General features: G+C 49.5%; 1 protein-coding gene across 2 annotated transcripts in view; it reads left to right on the top strand.

Moving 5' to 3' along the window:
- MYOZ1 (myozenin 1) overlaps positions 1-19,959 on the top strand; it is a 54,753-nt gene that overhangs the window by 14,252 nt on the left and 20,542 nt on the right. For both annotated transcript variants that reach the window (XM_077346067.1, XM_077346066.1), the window contains one exon: positions 8,170-8,351. In XM_077346067.1, coding sequence (XP_077202182.1) covers positions 8,172-8,351 — 180 coding nt within the window. In that variant the 5' untranslated portion in view covers positions 8,170-8,171. The remainder of the gene's footprint in view (positions 1-8,169; positions 8,352-19,959) is intronic.

Here is a 19,959-nt window from a genome sequence, read left to right as displayed (position 1 = left end):
TGAACTATTCTGGTTGTGAAAATTTTTTTCCTGATATCTAGCCTATATCGTTGTACTTGAAGTTTAAACCCATTACTGCGTGTCCTCTCCTCTGCAGCCAACAGAAACAGCATCCTGCCCTCCTCCAAGTGACAACCTTTCAAATACTTAAAGAGGGCTATCATGTCCCCCCTCAACCTCCTTTTCTCCAGGCTGAACATTCCCAAGTCCCTCAACCTATCTTCATAGGGCTTGGTCCCTTGGCCCCAGATCATCTTCGTCGCTCTCCTCTGTACCCTTTCAATTTTATCTACGTCCTTCTTGAAGTGAGGCCTCCAGAACTGCACACAGTACTCCAAGTGTGGTCTGACCAGTTCCGTATACAATGGGACTATGACATCTTGTGATTTTGATGTGATGCCTCTGTTGATACAGCCCAAAATGGCATTTGCCTTTTTTACCGCTGCATCACACTGCCTGCTCATGTTTAGTTTACAATTCACAAGTACCCCAAGGTCTCGTTCACACAAAGTGTTACCTAGAAGCGTATCCCCCATCCAGTAGGCATGCTTTTCATTTTTCTGACCCAGATGCAGAACTTTACACTTATCTTTATTAAATTGCATCTTGTTCTCATTTGCCCATTTTTCCATTGTGTTCAGATCTCGTTGAACTCTGTCTCTATCTTCCGGAGTATTTGCCAGTCCTCCCAATTTGGTGTCATCTGCAAACCTGATGAGTAGTCCCTCCACTCCCTCATCTAGATCATTAATAAATATGTTAAAAAGTACCGGGCCAAGCACTGAGCCCTGAGGTACCCCGCTACTCACCTCTCTCCAGTCTGATGAAACACCATTGACAACAACTCTTTGAGTGCGGTTCTCTAACCAATTCCCTATCCACCTGACTATCTGAAAATCCAGATTGCAGTCCTTCAATTTATCCATCAGAACATCATGGGGAACCTTGTCAAAAGCTTTACTAAAATCCAAGTAAATGACATCAACCGAATTTCGCCGATCCAGCAAACCTGTTACTTGGTCAAAAAAGGAAACCAGGTTGGTCTGGCAGGACCTGTTGGAGACAAATCCATGCTGACTTCCTTGGATCACCAAATTGTCCTCCAGATGTTTGCAGATAGCTCCCTTTAATATCTGCTCCATTATCTTCCCCACAACAGAGGTCAGACTCACTGGTTTGTAGTTTCCCGGGTCATTCTCCCTCCCTTTTTTGAAGATCGGAATAACATTTGCTCTCTTCCAGTCCTCCGGGACATCTCCAGTCCTTAAAGAGGTTCCGAAGATGATGGACAAGGGCTGTGCAAGTTCTCTGGAAAGTTCTTTGAGTACTCTCGGGTGCATTTCATCCGGACCAGGGGATTTGAACTCATCCAGTGCAGCTAAATGCCTCTCGAGAATCTCTCTATCCATGTTAACCGGCCACCCAGACACTGTCCTTTGGCTATGGCCATCTCTAGGTGTGCCTAAACACTTTGACCTGTGGGAAAAAACAGATGTAAAATAGGCACTAAGCCTTTCTGCTTTCTCTGCATCTTCCGTTAGAGTTTGTCCATCCGCACCCAACAGTGGGCCTATTGCCTCCTTTACTTTACATTTGCTCCTCACATAACTGAAAAATCTTTTCTTGTTCCCTGGCCAATCTTAGCTCACTCTCAGCTTTGGCCTTTCTTATGATTGATCTACAGTGCCTAGTAATATGTAGGTACTCTTCTTTAGAGCTCTGTCCTTCCCTCCAGTTCCTGAACATTTTCCTTTTCTTTCTTAGTTCCTCTTGAAGTTCTCTGTTCATCCAACTAGGCTTCTTAGAGCTCCTGCAGTGTTTTCATCTTTCTGGGATAGTCATTGATTGAGCATGCAATAGCTCCTGTTTGAGTAGCACCCACCCTTCACATGCTCCTTTCCCTTCCAGCATTCTCGTCCATGGTATGACACTCATCATGTCTCTCGTCCATGGTATGACACGCATCATGTCTCAAATCAAAATGGAAATTGAATTCAGTGTAGACAGGAGAGATTTATTCAAGCTGGGAGTGGGTAAGAAGCCCCGTGTAGACTACACCCTGCTCTTCATAGGGTCATGATTCAGTGCAACAAATGGGAGCACTTTTGCTGAAATGCTCTTAATTAATAACACGAGGAGCATTGTCAGTGGTATTTGGTTATGGGCAACTGTTGCAACATAACAACTCCTGCAAAAAGGTGCCACCTGCTATGCTAGCCCTGGCCACCCTTGTAGACATATTGGCTGGCAGAATGTTTAGTCTTTGATTGTGGTTCCCATTCTGACATCTCAGAGTGAATGCAAAGAGCATTTTGTATGCGAAGAAATCTGGAAACACAAAAATGCAGGCATCCAACCATCTCTACCTGCCATGGAATTCCACAATTCCACATAATTCCACATAAGACTCTGCCCCATCCCTCGCGACACTAGGGTGGAGGCAAAGGTAAACAACCCGCCTCTGACACTGGTGCTGTGCAACACCAGGTCAATAAACAACAAAACCTGTACCCTGCAAAACTACTTTGCAGAACAAAGAGCGGACCTGGCGTGCGTGACAGAAACCTGGACCAGGGAGGGCGAAACAGTTGCCATCAAAGACCTAGCCCCTGCTGGGTTCTCTATCCTCCACCAGTCCCGGACAGTGGGGCGGGGAGGAGGGGTGGCAATCCTAACCCAAGAGGCTTTCTTCAGGGCCCTTCCTGCACCGTCAATACCAGGCATTTAATATGTTGACCTCGGATGGGGATCAACCAAGACCGTGGCCATCTGGCTGGCGTACCGCGCGCCCAATGCACCGCCAGATGCCCTGCCTGCCCTGCTAGAGGCGGTGGCGGCATGGACGCTACAGTTCTCCAGTCTATTAGTCCTGGGGGACTTTAACGTCCATGCTGAGCTACCGTCCTCTAGAATTGGACAGGACCTGGTGTCAACCATGGCAACACTAGGGATCTTGCACTTTGTTGTTGGTCCCACCCATCAAGCAGGTCACACCCTGGATCTTATTTTCGGCGTAGGTCTGGATGTGGAATTGGTCATGGCAACAGCCGTGCCATGGTCAGACCACTACACTCTAAAGGCTTGGCTAAGGCTACCACCACCTCCTTAGTTGGGCGCCGAGCAAATTTTAGCTCACCCACGGAGACTTATGGATCCAATTGGATTCCTGAATGCTCTGCAGGAACCAATGCCTCCCGACACTTCTCTCAATGGCCTGGTCAGTGACTGGCATAATAGACTGTTGACTGCCATTGATGAGATAGCTCCCCAACGCCCTCTCCGGCCCCATCTCAAGCGGGCCCCCTGGTACACTGAGGAGCTTCGCAACAAGAAATGGGAACTGAGATGGCTACGAGTTTGGGGGAAGAATACAGATGAAGGCAGATGAAGGCCTATGACATGGCGGTGAAGTCAGTAAAACACAATTTTTACTCGGGTACCATCGCATCTGCAGATTCACGCCCGGCTCAATTGTTTAAGGTAGTTCAATCCCTCACTGCCCTAGTTGAAGGGCAATAAAACAGTAGCCAATTGGACATCAGCTGTGAGGCATTTGCGAGTCATTTTGCAGATAAAATCTCGACACTCTGCCACGAACTCCCTCCAACCTTAGATACAAAAAGTGAACTAGAGGCCCCTTGGCCCTCTTAGGAGAAAACTATGAGTAACTTCAGACGACTCACACTGACCGAAGTGGACAGGATACTAGCAACAGCAAGGCCTACCACATGCCCACTAGACCCTTGCCCATCCTGGCTCTTAAAAGCAGCTAGCATAAGGATAAAGGGCCCTCTCCGGGAGATAATCAACCTATCTCTCACAACGGGAGAATTACCGGAGGGATTGAAAGAGGCTGTGGTACGCCCACTGCTGAAAAAAACATCTCTAGATCCACAAGAGCCTAACAACTACAGACCCGTCTCGCACTTAGCATTTATGGGCAAGATGATAGAAAGGGCAGTCACAAACCAACTGACGGAATACCTGGAAGAAGCTTTGGTCCTAGACTAAAGGTTCTGGTAATTACCTTCAAGGCCAAATGTAGTCAGGGCCCAGTGTACCTGAGGGATCACCTCCCCACCTATGCCCCCAAAAGAGCTCTGCGCTCCACCGCCACCAACCAGCTAAGGATCCTTGGCCCTAAAGAAGTCCATCTGGTCTCGACCAATGCCAGAGCATTCTCTGTTCTGGCCCCCACCTGGTGGAACGAGCTTCCAGAGGAGATCAGGGCCCTGACGGAGCTTAAACAGTTCCACAGGGCCTGGAAAAAGGATCTCTTCCGCCAGGCATTTGGCTGAGAGCAGACATAATCAACAGCGACCGAAGGGCCCCTGCTCCCCCCCGCCCTCCCTCAGAATTCCACCAATAAGCCCTGGACCTGTTTATACTGTTACATTGTTGTATTGTTATATTGTACTGTTACATTGTTATCTGATTACAACTATTAGTTATTATTATAAGGTTATTCACATGTTTTATAGACCGTTTTATGTATTGTTCCTTGTTCTTATGTAAACTGCCCTGAGCCTCCGGGGGAGCGGGGGGTGGTATATAAGTATGATAAAATAAATAAATAAATAAATAATTGTAACCCTTCCCTTGCAAGCCATCAAACTTCTCTGCCTTTCCTGGTGTATAAAGATATGGAAGTAGCTACATAGGTGGTCTGAGAGGATTCAGATCATGATACTGAGAAATCCTTAAGAACAGCACCAGTAATGATTCCTCAGGGGAGTAGCCCCTAGGTTTTCAACAGACAGTCTCCATAGCAGAGATCTGGAAGGAGTCCACTCCAAATATCAGACCAACATTCTTTAACAGGCTTCATAGAATGCTAGAATCATAGAGTTCGAAGGGACCTCCTGGGTCATCCAGTCCAACCCCCTGCACCATGCAAGACACTCACAGCCCTATCGCTCATCCACTGTCACCTGCCACCCCTTTGCCTTCACAGAATCAGCCTCTCCATCAGATGGCTCTCCAGCCTCTGTTTAAAAATTTCCAAAGATGGAGAATCCACCACCTCCCGAGAAAGCCTGTTCCACTGAGAAACCGCTCTAACTTCTTCCGGATGTTTAGATGGAATATCTTTTGCATTAATTTCATCCCATTGGTTCTGGTCCATCCCTCTGGGGCAAGAGAGAACAACTTTGTTCCATCCTCGTCATGGCAGACTTTTAAATACTTGAACAGGGTTTGAACTAGGGTTGTGTGCTTTGGCTGCCAAAACAGCTGTTCGAGCCTGAAGTGGCCAGCGCTGTGGCATGGGAGGGAAGGGTGGCGCCAGCACCCCTCCTCCCCACACCTCGCGCTGGCCGCTTTGGGCACGAACGGCTGCTTTGGCGGCCAAAGTGCACAACCCTAGGTGAACCCTGCATGAGTTTTATGGGCTACCCTGATGGGAAGTCCTTGGGTTTTAAGAACAGTAAGCATCTTTTCCAGTTCTGATTCCTGGGTGTTAGTCTTAGAGCTTTTGGTCTTTGGACACCTGTTATATGCTGTAAACTATGCCTGTGGACTTTCCCCTCTACAAGGCTCCACACAGTAAGAGCAGTGAGTAAGGACAACAAGCATTCTCCTGGCCGTGTCACCACTTGCCAAGGGCACTGATAGCCATTGGGAGGGTGCAACCTGTCTGTGACAGCAGTTGGATGGTGCGACCTGCACAGAGTCTCCAGCCACTAAAGAATTTATGTCACACGGACAACAGCATGGCATTGCTGATAAAGAAAAGGATCCTTGGGAGTCCCTATTGGTGATTTGTGGCATCATTACAGCAGGGCCATGGTGCCATGATCGATTGCCAGACCTACTGCAATCAATCAGTTGTTTAAAACAAGCCATCCTTCCGACAATTACTGCCATGAGAAGTTCAAGTGGGCTGCCGCATTGGTCTGAAGCAGCAGAACAAAGTTAGAGCCCGAGGGCACCTTGAAGACCAACCAAGTTTCATTCAAGATTTCATGTGAGCACACACTTCCTCAGATATGATGTCATGGAATGGAAGTAATCAGTTCAAACATACTCCATCTTTAAGTCGGAATTGATTACTCCTTGAATCAAACTTGGTTGGTCTTAAAGTGCCTGATTGGACTCTAAATTGGTTCTACCATGAGAAATGTATTGTTTGCACATCTGACTGGTGAGCCTGAAGCCATGGTCATGCCTCACTCTGTTCTCCTCCTACAAACTTCCAACACAGGAGACTCTATCATCCTCCAAACAGACCTCACGGTCAGAAAATGCTTTCTAATATTTTAGTGCAACCACCTTTCCCATAATTTGAACCCACTGCTCCTAGTCCTTGTCTCTAAAACCGCAGTAAACAAGATAGATTCTAGTGGGTAGCCGTGTTGGTCTGAAGCAGCACAACAAAACAAAAGTGGCACCTTTAAGACCAACAAAGATTTATTCAAGGCATGAGTTTTTGAGTGCAAGCACTCTTCCTCAACCAAAACATAGGAGAAATAAAACTGTCAGCAGCAAATGGCGGGGTAGAAGCCGTTGATCACTGACATAGACAGTTTTATTTCTCCTATGTTTTTATGAACTGGGCTGATCCTGCGTTGAGCAGGGGGTTGGACTAGATGGCCTCTATGGCCCCTTCCAACTCTATGATTCTGTGATTCTATGAACTGAATTCAAGGAGACTGATTAGCTGTTTTAGCAAAGAACTATCATATGGCTGTGTTTGGAAGTTGTGAGTTTACTAATTTAACAGGATTAACTTTTGCTTATATATTCCCACTGTCATGATGGTCAGTTCATAGTCTGAGGAAGAGTGCTTGCACTCGAAAGCTCACGCCTTGAATCTTTGTTGGTCTTAAAGGTGCGCCTGGACTCTGATTTTGTTTTGTTGCAGTAAACAAGTTGGCCCCCTCTTCAATTAGCCGGCTTTGCTTATCTTAGAAATAGGATGTGCCCGTAGGCCCTCTACAGATTGTCCATGTTTTATGAGTGGAATTGGGGAGGAGTTTGTGAAGGCACAGCTCTGTTCCCAAACCTGTGTTTGCCAAGATAAGACAGAATACTCAGAAGGAGTGTTTGGCAGGTGTGACACAGAAATACTTCTGTCCTTCAGTATATGCCAGTTGCTCCCAAGACTTCTAAGTTGCTCCTCCATAGCATAACCATTAAAACCTCTGAAATTTATGGAAGGCAGTTTCCTCCTCTAAGGGGCTTTCCGCACTCCTTCAAAATCGCACAATGGTTGCCAATTGAAAACGCTACTGATTTGCCGTTATGCACAATGTCCTTGACAATCTGCCACACACCTGAAACCGATCCGAAAAAAGCGCTTCGTTGTAGCGCTTTCAGGGAAATCCCCAAAAGTGGATTCACCTTCCGGAAAGCGCTACACTCCTGCAACCAATCTGCAACACTAGCGGGAAAGTTCTGTGCGCTACCATTGTTGTGGTTTCTACAAAGTCCCTCCCCCTGGCTCTCTCCTCTGATCTTCCAGCGAAGCGATTTTTTTTTTCTCCGAGCGAGCAGAGATCAACGAATTGGCGAGCCTCCGTTTAGGCAGTGAGGCTTCCCCGGCTGCAGTCCCTCCCCAGAGCTGTTTAAAGTCACTAAGCACAAACAACAGAGAAGCCCGTTTGCTGATGTATTTTCCCTTTATTTTTCACACTGTTTTCGGCCGAAAATCGCACCCATGAGGGGAGGGATTTTTTTTTCACTCGGGGGGAGCGTGGCAACGATGAAACGGCAGCTCAAACACACCTTCCAGCTGGATGGGTCTCTCCGTTGCAACGGAGCAACGCATATTCGTTGCAACGGGTGTGTTTAAAAAAAAAACTTTTCTTAAAGGGAAAGGGGCTGTTTGGGAGCATGCTAACGGCCGCCCATTGGCTGCTTGACGGCCAGGGGCGGGACGAGCTCGGCAATAGCGCTTCCTTTCTAGCGATTTTTGCCGAGACCGGAAGCCTGTGGGAAACTATAGAAACGCAACTGGATTCCACTACAAAGGCAGGTATGCATAATGACAAATTCCACTATTTAAAATGGCGATTTTTCGTTCAGCAAACAATTTGCTACAAGGATCCCGGTGCGGAAAGCCCCTAAGAGTTTACTGAAGTTCTTCTGTTTGCCCCTCGCACTGAGAAATTGAGGGATGGGGGTTTGGGTGCCTGTAGTTTTAACATCTTCCTTATTGTATCTCTTCAGTCATGCCACAAGAAGGGTCCAAGTTGAATTTGGGGAAGAAGATCAGCACCCCCAAGGATGTGATGCTGGAAGAGCTCTCTCTCCTCACCAACAAGGGATCCAAGATGTTCAAGCTCCGCCAGATGAGGGTGGAGAAATTCATATATGAGAATAACCCAGATTCCTTCATTGACAATTCTGTGGTAGGTACCGCATGTACAAGAACTGGCATGGTTGACTTCTCATGGCTTCTCTGACTCTGGGAAATGTGAGCAGCTCAGATGATTCTGTGACACTAGGCTAAGAAAGAAGATACAGATTTTTTTTTTGGGGGGGGTCTTTTTGCTTTTTGAATATCAAGATCAGGACATGTCTAAGATCCAGTAACTGGTTTCCAGTTGCATACCATATCAAGTGTAAAGTTCTGGTATTGACCTTCAAGGCCATCCGCGGTCTGGGCCCCACATACCTGAGGGACTGTCTTATGCCCCCTCACAGGAATCTTTGCGGGTGCAGATTTGTTGGTGGTTCTTGGCCCATGGGAAGTGTGCCGGCCTTCAACCAGGGACTTTTCAGTCCTGGCCCCGACCTGGTTGAATGAGCTCCTGGAAGAGCTGAGGGCCTGCAGGGATCACAGAATGACAGAATCATAGAGTTCCTCAGTTCCGCAGGGCCTGCAAAAAGGAGTTCTTCTGCCAAGGATTCAGTTGAGGCCGGGGCAATTAAGACCTATGGGATCCTCCTTGCTACAGCAGGAACATCAGGTTGACTCCCCATCACGTTATATCTCCCCCTGAGGCACAGGGTGGAGGGCAGTTCATTGCGCTATGGGGTAATGGGAGCGGACAGGGGGTTTAGAGTAGTTCTTGCCGCCTAGGATCCTGCAAGGGTTGCTTTTTCAACATGCTTTTTAACATCTATATGTGCCCGCTGGCACAGACGGTCTGGAGTTTTGGACTGGGTTGTCATCACTATACAGATGGCACCCAGCTCTGTCTCCTGATGGATGGGGGGCTGGACTCCCCCCTGGAAACATTCTGCAGTTGTTTGGAAGCTGTATCTGCATGGCTCAGGAAGAGTCATCTCAAACTCAACCCCTGCACGATGGAGATCCTGTGGCTGGGGAGAAGGGGACAGGATCAGGAAGCACATCTCCCCTGCCTGGATGGGGTGCAACTTACTGCTGTGCCTGAGGCCAGGAATTTAGGGGTGACCTTCAATGCCTCTTTATCTGTGGGGGCTCAGGTCACGAGAGCAGCTCAAGTGGTGTTTTTCCATCTGCGCCCAGTAAGACTACCAGCACCCTCCCTGTTCCCTGAACACTTGATCACAGTGATCCATGCAACCGTCACTTCTAGACTAGACTTCTGTCATTCTCTCTACGCGGGCTTTCCCTTGTCTCTGACCCAGAAATTACAGCTGGTACAAAATGGCCTTCACAAGGTCATCTCGGAGGGTCCATATCCAGCCTATGCCGTAGCAGCTGCACTCGTTGTCAATTGGTTTCCGGATCAGGTTCAAGGTTTTGGTTCTTACTTTCAAGGTCATCTGCGGCCTGGGCCCCACTTACCTGAGGGACCACTTGTCTCCTTATGCCTCTCGCAGGGCTCTTCGCTCTGCAGGCAGGAATTTGTTGTAGGTCTGTGGCTCTAGGGAAGTTCACCTGTCCTCAGGGCTGGATTTACATGAAAAGAGGCCCTAGGCTATTCCACTTACGTGGCCCTTTCCCCCCCCCCCATTTTTAAGTTTGTAAATTACATGAGAGATAATAAAATACATAATTACTGTGATATATATCAACTAGTAAGAAAGCCCATTTGTAAAAATAGGCATATGTAGAGGGGGGGAGAAGGCTGTGTGAGGGTGGGGGGAAGGGAGCATGGTACAGACGGGGGTGCTCACTACGGAGGGAGGACAGGCTCCGTCGTCCAGGGTGGGCGTCCGGAGGTCGTTTGGCTCTCCGGCGACAGGGCAGCTGGCTGCGGCTGCTGGAGCGTGGAGGGCACGGAGCGCGCAGCGACCTGTGTGTCGCAGGGCCAGCAACAGGTTCCAGCGCACAGTGACCGACAGCAGGGTAGGTACCACCACTTCCGGGTGAAGCCCTGCTCTTCCTCTTGGAGAGAGCGGGCTGGTGCTGGCGGCGCCATCTTTGTGAAGGGCAGAGGCTGCCGGAGAGGAAGAAGTGGGGCGGGGCTTTGAGTGGCGGCAGCAGACAAAACGCTGTGCCAGCTGTCCTAACCTCCCTCCTCTCTGCCTGTCCTTTGGAAAGGGTCCAGGATATTTTCGCGGACAGAGAGCAGAGGTAGAGTTTGTGAAATATCTATTTAGGGGGTGATTTTTTCTCTGGTGGGCTGGAAGCAGTGGCAGAGCAGGGCCGTGATGTGGGCGTGGCTGGGTAAGTCCCGGGGCGTGGGCCTTTGTAAGGGTGGGGAGGCAGGGGGCTTTGTTAGGGCGGGGAGAAGGGTGGGGGTTCATAGCGACGTGTGGTGGTGCGGGCAGAAGGGCTGGGTTGGCGGTGGGCGCAGAGGTGCCCACGGCCTTGTAGGGCCAGGTGGCGGCATCCGTGGCTAAGGAGCAAGGCCGGTGCGCAGGCAGCCTGACCAGGGCAAGGCTCATAGGTTGGGGGAAGGAAAGAAGCAGGGGGGCCTGCTGGTTTTCCGGCAGGGAGGACTTACGGCGATGCGGGCGCAGAGGTGAAGACGGCTGACTCGGCCGACGGCCAACTCACCAGAGCACTCATAGGACGATGGGCCAAGTAGCCAATGGGGAGCTGTGCTGCCACTTGGCTCTTGAGTGCCACTCGGAGGGGCGAATCAAGTGCCACTTTGCGGCTCCTGACTTGCCCCTCTGAGTTTTTATCCCGGACAGAGCCCGCCCTATCTCCTCTCCATTACCCCTTAGCCTTTTATGTAGCGGTTTAAAGATGCTCCACAGGAGTGGTTTAAAGATATGTTAAATGAAACATGTTGTGATTGGTGTAATTTTAATTTTGCTAACAATTTGAATATAGGCCCCTCTTGATCTTGAGGCCCTAGGCTGAAGCCTATAGGAAAATCCGGCCCTGCCTGGCCTTGACAAGGGCCAGGGCCTTTTCAGTCCTGACCCCTCCCTGGTGAAATGAGCTCCCGGGAGAGCTGAGGGCCCTGATGGAGCTTTCAATGTTCCTCAGGGCCTGTAAGACCGAACTCTTCCGCCAAGCGTTTGGTTGAGGCCAGGCTAGGAAGAACTGCTCCCTCCCTGGGCAGGCCAGTAGAAAGCCTGCCGGGACATATCTTGTAGATGCCCCCTGGAGTATTGGCAACCATTGGATGTGGGGGTTGGGGTGGGAGGGCTCTGTAGTGGGTTATCCTGTTGTTGTGTTTGTACCACCATCTTGGGTTTCATATGGGATTTTAGATTTATGTCAACCACCATGAACTGGTTGATCCTGGAAGTGGCACAATAAAATTTTATTGTGGGGTTTTACTCTGTGGCTCACCACAAGCCAGCCTGTCTGGGAGTGGTGGGCAATAAATTGAATGAATAAGTAGGTAAGTAAGTAATAAAGTTAAGTAATCCTCTGAGGATGAACAGCCAGGAAAGACAACAATGGTGCTGCAAGGAGGAAGGAAGACACTGCCTACCCTGTGGGAAGGAGGGAGATGGCCAACTGGGGTGCCCACCCCCCACCCCACCCCACCCCACCCCAGACGCTGCATCCTGCAGCAGAGCCTCAACACTGAGAGTGACGAGGGAAGCGAGAGGGCTGCCAGGTGGCCCAGCAGGAAACCCCTCCAGGGGTGCTTGGGGTTCAGGCAGGCCCTGAGGATCAGGAGTTACCCCCTGCACCATACCAAGGGGCACTTCTCCATTTCCACTCCCTTCCGTCTGCTGAGCATCATATGAGGAGGTTCAATGTGGTGACGAGGGTGGACTCTCAGGGTCTGTGGAGTTCATATCCATCTCGCTGGCATCTCTGTAGTATCCACCTGCAGAGAGCTTGACGAGCCCCTTTTTGAGGTCTGGGCAGGCAGACAGGCTCCATTCCCCTGGGCCGCCCAGGAATACACATCTATGGAGAAAGAGGTTAGCTGTATACAGGCCCGGTTTAAGGACTGGCAGGCCCTGGCAGAGCACAATTGCCACTGTTATTTGTGCAGCGGGGCACCCTTCCCAGGGACACTCTGGAAGCAACCGATACCTTCACTTTGCTGGAAACATTTGCTAGTATTATCCTGAACTCCAAACTTCCCTAGCATAGAAAAGAAATCAACCTAATTTTAAACTTTGAGTACACCCAGGGACTGTCCTCCTCTTTGAGGGCGGCGATTCCAGTGCCAGAGCATGAATGTCTCTCCCAGGGATCCTTTCCCATGTGCCGGCTCCTCGCTGCTGTTCAGAGGGAACCCTCCTGCCCACAGCCCCCTGCCCCCCCTCCTCCGCGCTGCCTTACACTTTGTCCTCCAGTAGCTAGTCCAGAATTTTTTTTGGGGGGGGGGGTTCTGGCATTCCCTTCAAGAGTTTCCTTGTGGAGGAGACTGTTTCTTTCGGGAGTGGGTTGCCTTGTCACTTGGCAGGCTCACTGAAGCTGGAGGCACTGCCACTCCCCTCCGCACCATGGTGCTGGCTGCCTCAGGCTTCAGTGATCCCCAAGGCGGCCAAAGTGCTGATTAGGAGTGGAGAGAAACTCCAGCCCATGAATTTGTTCATTTTCCTTAGCTTTGGGTTGCAATAAATAAGTTGTGTCCTGTAGCTCCTGTGAGCACGTGAATTTATTGCCCACCCCTCCCCCCCAGATAACAAAAGTGAACCTCTGGGGCTCTTGTGGGCTATTAGCCGAAACCAGTCACTCCTGCGGGGCTCCCTCCCAGTCCCCACACTTTTGCATTAGGAATCTGGAGCAGCTTCTGCAGGGGCCCGGTTTGGGCCCTTATGGGAGATATGGATGTTTTGTATATTTTGTGTGTTCAGGTGTTGATGAAGTGAAAGGGGAGCACCTAAAGACAGGGTGGGCAGGACTTCTTGCACAAGGAAGGCCGCAAAGCCCACCTTCTGCAACACTGCAATGCACAAATCCCATCAAAGTGTGTAACGGGATGGAATCCAAAAACTGCACCAGATCTGGCCAGTTGACTCCCCCCCCCCCACCCACTGCCATTGCTTAATCCTCTCAAACTCCTCCTCTGCAGCTTGACAATCCAACCAATGAGATCCCTTGGCTCAGCCGAAGCTGGTGGGGCAGGAGAGTGCGAGATGTATGCACGTAAGCACTCTGGCAAGCTGTGCAAGAGGGCCAATATAAAAGAAGCCCACTCCCTCAGAGACTATGCCCCCGCCCCAGAAATCAGACTAAAACAAGGGAGCATTCTCTATTCCACTACCCCACATCTTTAAACGTCCCTCCTCTGGAGAGGAGAGGGGGGACCTGTTCTTGTGCCTATAATATCGCAGTCCAATCTCAGAGTTTTGTCGCAGTGAATCCTTCTGTTTTACGTGTTACCTTTGACAGAGTGATTGCCTCTATTCTCTGATTCAATAAACTAACTTTGGTTAAGTACCTGAAGCATGGTATTTACCGTGTTAGAGAATTAAGAGGGGCTCCACAGCAGCGCTTGCTTAGGGTCGTGACACGTGCGTCTCCTAGTCCTAATGTGTTGGGGAGCTGAAGAGCTAGTCCTCTCATCCACAGGGGCTGTGAAACATCTTCTGAGCTTTGAGGGAGTTGGGGGAATAGCCCTTGTTCCTGTGGTTCAGAGTCACTATCTACAGGCAGCTCATGGAAACGATTCCTGAGAATCAGAGGGGCAGAACATCTCCTTATTTTTCGATACACCTGGGCAACATTCTTCCATCTGCTGTCCTTTTGGAGTGGGCTCTCCTCTCATTGGTGAGACCCCTTTCCCACCTCTCCCAATTGCCCTCTATAAAGAGTTTCATGAGTTCATTTCAATTTCCTTCATCCTACTTACTCAGGCCTAATAGCAAAAGAAAATTAAAAAAAAACTTTGAAGTGATGAGAACTACCCTATGTACCACCAAATTCTGTGCTGCCACCATTAAACTGCACACAAATTTCATAGGAAAAAAATTAGTGACAGTCTGACTCTCACAAGGTATGTGGAACACATACCTGCTCTGGACTCCTTGGTCCCTCCCCCCTCTCCATCCCACAGAATATGTTGAACAACACAGGGCTCAGGACAGATCCCTGAGGCACTCCACTTGTCTCTCCTCTCCAAGAAGATGACGAACCATTTACAAGCACCCTTTGGGCGTGATCTGTTAACCAGTTCTCGATCCACCTAACAGTAATAGGATCCATACCGCATCTTGTCAATAAGAATATCATGTGGAAACATATCACAAGTTTTACTGAACAACCATATCAAAAGCTTTACTCAAGGACTCTACAACAGCAACTCATATCCCAGAACAGAACCAATGGGATGAAATTAATTCAAAAGAAATTCCATCTAAACATCCGGAAGAAGTTCCTGACAGTTAGAGCAGTTCCTCAGTGGAACAGGCTTCCTCGGGAGGTGGTGGGTTCTCCACCTTTGGAAATTTTTAAACAAAGACTGGATAGCCATCTTACGAAGAGGCTGATTCTGTGAAGGCAAAGGGGTGGCAGATTACAGTAGATGAGCAATTGGGATGTGAGTGTCCTGCATAGTGCAGGGGGTTGGACTAGATGACCCATGAGGTCCCTTCCAACTCTATTATTCTATGACTAGGAAAAAAGCCCATTGTATAAGAAATACAATGGGCGCTAGCAGGCGGGGGAGAGCGAGGGCTGCGGTGGCTCCTCGGCGGCACCTTGGCGGCTCCTGACGCGGCCTGACGCGGCTCCTCGGTGGTTGTCGGCGGCTTTGTGGTTGTCGGCAGCTCCTTGGCGGTTTGTGGGTTTTGGCGGCCATGAGGCCAGGGAGCCTCCGCCAGGCACGCTGTGCGCGGCTGCCAGGGACTCCCTTGCCGGGGGTCTGACGCGTGGGAGGCGCTTTGCGCCTCTTGACGCATCAGGCCGCCGGCAAGGGAGCAACTGCGAGCCGCACTACGCGCAGCTTGCAGTTGCTCCCTTTTCATCAGGGTGGGAATCGGCGGAGCCAATCAGCAGGCGCTTTGCGCCTGCGGATTGGCCCCGCCAATGGTCTGTCCGGAGGAAGGGGCCAATCGGCACCCTTCCTCATCCCGGACAGAGCCCGCCCTAACTCCTCCCCCTAAGACCTTACGGCTTTATTTAGTCCGCGGCGCCCATGGCGCCACGGGCTGTGTTAAGATTCTATGATTCTATCCTAACTACTGGAGGTGAAAGGGCTTGCTTGGGAGAGGGAACTCTGGGGTAGAGAGGTTGCAGGATGGGAGACGTTGGGACCTGGGGGTTCGCTGGAAATGCAGATCATTTCCAGGCTACAGTGATCAGTCCCCCTGGAGAAAATCCCTGCCTTTGGATCCTATGGCGTTGCTGGGATGCCAGCCTCCAGGTGGGAAACAAAGTGAAATGCCAGGTAGCAGTAATTGCTAATAATGAACATGAAATAATACTTGTCCGTTTAAACACCTATGCATCTAATCATAGATGCATCGTGCTTTTTGACCACCACCCCTTACGGAATCATGAGTCTTAATACTATTCAAAATTAATCTCATTCCTGAATTGGGTGGGGGACTTTAGAGAGGCGTGCTTTGTGTTACAACTTGGGGGTCTGCCATCGGCTGTATGCTTCCCCGCCTATTCATTGCTCCAGGATGTTATCCATTTTTAAAAGACATTTCCGTGCCCGGGGAAAAGGGAGGGGGGGAGGGCGGGACGAGGTAGGTGCATTTAGCGTATTTGAGCCTCCATACCAGGGGTAGTCAAACTGCGGCCCTCCAGATGTCCATGGACTACAATTCCCAGAAGCCCCTGCCAGCATTCGCATCTGGAGGGCCGCAGTTTGACTACCCCTGCTCCATACCTTCCCTCTGCTGGTTGCTCTCCTAGCTTCCCTCTGCTGGTTGCTCTCTTAGCTAGTTTTAAATAGGTTGGGGAATCCACTTGATGCAGTTCCCCAACTAGCGCTTTAAAACGGAGGATGCAGCCAGCCAGTTGCTGGGAGATGGCAACGTCATGTGGAGGGGCTGGAATATAACTGTAAGGTAAGTATTTCACTACATTTAATGGGTGCGGAAATCCCCTGGAAATAGAAGTCAGAGTTACATAATGCCAGAGAACCCCCCCCCCCTCCAAACAGGTACTTTCTTCAGGGAAACTGATTTCCGTCATCTGGAGATGAGTCCAAGAGAGTTGGCCTGAAGCAGCAGAATAAATTTTGAGCCCAGAAGCACCTTGCTACTTAAAATTTGTTTTGGAGATCAATTGTAATTCTGGGACACCTCCAGTCTGACCCTGGAGATGACAGGAAAAAATGATGCATCAGGAGCTTGGTGTCTATCCTGACAGTCCAGTTTCTTGTGCCTTTACTGGAAACAACTTTATACTAGCTGGTTTTCTCATCTCCCTCCCCTCTGCCTCTCCCTATCAAGTTTTTTAGTATACATTTTTCCAAGCACTTTCCAGACTTAGGCCCTTTCTGCATACACATCTTGATTTTGATTATCACCAAATTGATTTATTCACATTCTCCATTGCTTCCTGCATCCCTGCAGGGGACTAATTTGGGCAGCAGACCCTGTCCACCCTGGATTTCTGCATCCCCACTGACACAGCTGGTGGGGAAATGCTTCGCCGCATTGTGGGACAGCGATTGGGTTTTCTTTGTTGCACGAGAATGCAATCCCATCTTCATGCAAAGAAAAAAATTCCACATTCAGGACTGTGGCACCACAAAGCAACATGGAGCCAAATGCAGCATTTTGTGTCCCTGCTTCCCCCATCCATATGGGCCTGCGCCCATATGGGCCTTCCCCCATCCCCTATTGGCCCTTGCGGCAGACCAGGGAAAGCAGATTTCTCCATGTTCCCTTCCCACAGGACAACTGACTTGCACCAGGCCTGGGATAGGGATGTGCCAGTGCGGACGTTGTGTGGCTGTGGCCTGGCTTTTTCCACCCGTGCAGAACTAAAGTAAAAAGCAGGGAACAAAAAATCAGTGCTCTCTCTTTCTCACATGCACTCTCTCTCTCTCTCTCTCTCTCTCTCTCTCTCTCTCTCTCTCTCCCCCCCCCCTTGAGAACAGTGTCCACTGGGGTCCCCTATGTGTTGTCCACGGTTGCCTTGGCACCCACAAACGCTTTTCCTGGAGCCTAAGCTAGGGCAGCCATTTTGCTGCTGGCTCCACTTCATGCAACAGCCATTCTGTAGCTGTCATTTTGTGGCCACCACGCTGTGTCAAAAATCCTGAGGTGTCCACAGTTTCAGCAACAAGGTTGGGGACCCCAGCCATATGTGCTCCTGGACTAGGATGTGCACAGTTCCACAGTGGCTTACGGCACAATCCTAAGTAAAGTTACCCCCTGATGAGTCTGGTGGCTTCCAATGGCTGAGAAAGATCCCATTGTTCATAGTATTGTGTATTGTCACCCCAATCAGATGCCTCCCATGTAGAGGAGCCAGAGTCCTCTGGGGCTATTGGTGGTGGGGGTGGTGCAAGAGTGCTTCTGAAGACATTGGGGTGGGGAGGGAGGGGGAAAGTGCCAGGTCTCTCTTCTGAGATGAATGGGGCAATGGGGGTGTCATCTGCCCGAAATATCAGGCATGGATTTGCTCCTCCTGGTTGTGCCTCACCGCAGTAGGGTTGCTTGCTCTAGCCTGGGAAGTGAAAAACACACTGCGGAGCTGAAAGAACAACAACTTACAGTAGAGGCCATTCTGTACCCGTTAAAAAAGTGAAATCCTTACTGTTTGTAAACACCATTTTTGGGGGGAGTTTTGCATGACGTGAACATCCAGCATAATATCTGCAAACCGGCTGCTACATCCTCTATTTTATGGCACTTGAAGGGAAATCCAGAAAACTGAATTACCCCTACATAGTAGCGCAAACAGGATGAGAGCAGCCAGCAAGACACTTGCACAAGAGACATGAGTTACCAAAGTGGCTGAAGTAGCGAGATTTCCAGCTCCAGTGCCCGCCCTCGAGCCCACCTCCCTCTCTCTTCACCCAGAACGGGGACGTTTTCTTCTTCTTCTTCTTCTTCTTCTTCTTCTTCTTCTTCTTCTTCTTCTTCTTCTTCTTCTTCTTTGAAAAATCTGCCTGGACCAATGAATAGGCACACAATCGCCCAGGCAGAGCAAAAAATAAACTGTTCCTCACCAGTTTGCCCAGTAAGCATGCCTGTTCCCCCCCTCAAAAAAAACAAGCCCCCCCCCAATTTTTTTTAAAGCATCAAGCCTCCAGATTTCAAGGGGGATTACAGTGAAAGGAGCCCAATGCATCCATTAATTAATGCATATGCATTTAAACAAACAGGTTTTTAAAAAATAGCGAGCATCACAGTCCCTTAAAAAGAGCAAGGAAGGTGATTGGCCACCTGTCTTGATTGACAGGGAAAAGAGAGGAGTGTGTCTAGCGCATTTCCCTCATCCGCCATTTCAAGGAGGCGTGCAAAATGTCAGGAAGCGCTAGAGTCCAGGGGTAGTCAAACTGCGGCCCTCCAGATGTCCATGGACTACAATTCCCAGAAGCCCCTGCCAGCGAATGCTGGCAGGGGCTTCTGGGTATTGTAGTCCATGGACATCTGGAGGGCCGCAGTTTGACTACCCCTGTGCTAGACGGCAGCAGAGGAGCCAGCAGGTGAGGAATTCTGAGAGGCACATTTTTATGTAGCGTTACACCCTTGCGCTGGTGTAAGGCTTTTTTCCCCCCTGTGTGGAATGGCCCACTTGGAGGCGGGCAGGATGCGGTTTCTATTGGCTGCAGAGGAGAGGACATGCAGTAATGGGTTTAAACTACAAGTACAACGATATAGGCTAGATATCAGGGGGGGAAATTTCACAGTCAGAGTAGTTCAGCAGTAGAATAGTGGAATAGCAGTGGAATAGGCTGCCTAAGGAGGTGGTGAGCTCCCCCTCACTGGCAGTCTTCAAGCAAAGGTTGGATACACACTTTTCTTGGATGCTTCAGGATGCTTTGGGCTGATCCTGCATTGAGCAGGGGGTTGGACTAGATGGCCTGTATGGCCCCTTCCAACTCTATGATTCTATTATTATGATTCTATGATTCTAAGTTATCTTCTTAATCTTAATACATTAATAAATTAGAAGGTGGCAGCTGAACATCAGGAACTAACAACTTTGCATATGTAAGCATAATCCTAGGCAGCCCTCTCTGTGTGTCTGTTCCTCTTGGGACCAGCAGATGCTCGATCCTTCCAGATGATGCCCTTTCCCTGTGCATAATGCTCAAGCACGGCTAGCCTGGTTCTGACCCGTGCCATACCTGCACCGTATGGACTTTGGGTGGGGTCTTGAAAACAGGTTGTGGAAGTTCCAGCTCTATAAAGGATGAATCTTGAATATAATTTTAAATAAATAAAAGGCTTAGCCAACGGTGTTGCAGAGGAAAGGGAGAGACTGGCTAGTGTTTGCCATTTTAAAACATTAAAGACAAGATCACTGCCACTAGAGCAGGCAATAATCCTAAAGGGATTATTCAGTTTCTAAAAGCAAAGTGATTCCTTTTAAATTTTAAAAAACGCACATGGGATCCTATACGGAGGCTGCTAACATCGGTAACGACTCCCTTGCTAGTTTCGCACAGGTATACAAGTGGAGTGGAAGCACTGAGGCCTGGGCAAACATCCTTTCTACAGAGCCAAGCATGCCCCAGTTGAATATTTTGAGGGCCCTCCATGCACACTGCAACATTTTCCTATTGCAAATGAAAAAAATGT

Source organism: Paroedura picta, chromosome 7 (genome assembly GCF_049243985.1).
Source record: "Paroedura picta isolate Pp20150507F chromosome 7, Ppicta_v3.0, whole genome shotgun sequence".
NCBI lineage: Eukaryota > Metazoa > Chordata > Lepidosauria > Squamata > Gekkonidae > Paroedura > Paroedura picta.
Note: the sequence above shows the minus strand (reverse complement) of the source record. Positions and strands in the feature narration are given on the sequence as shown.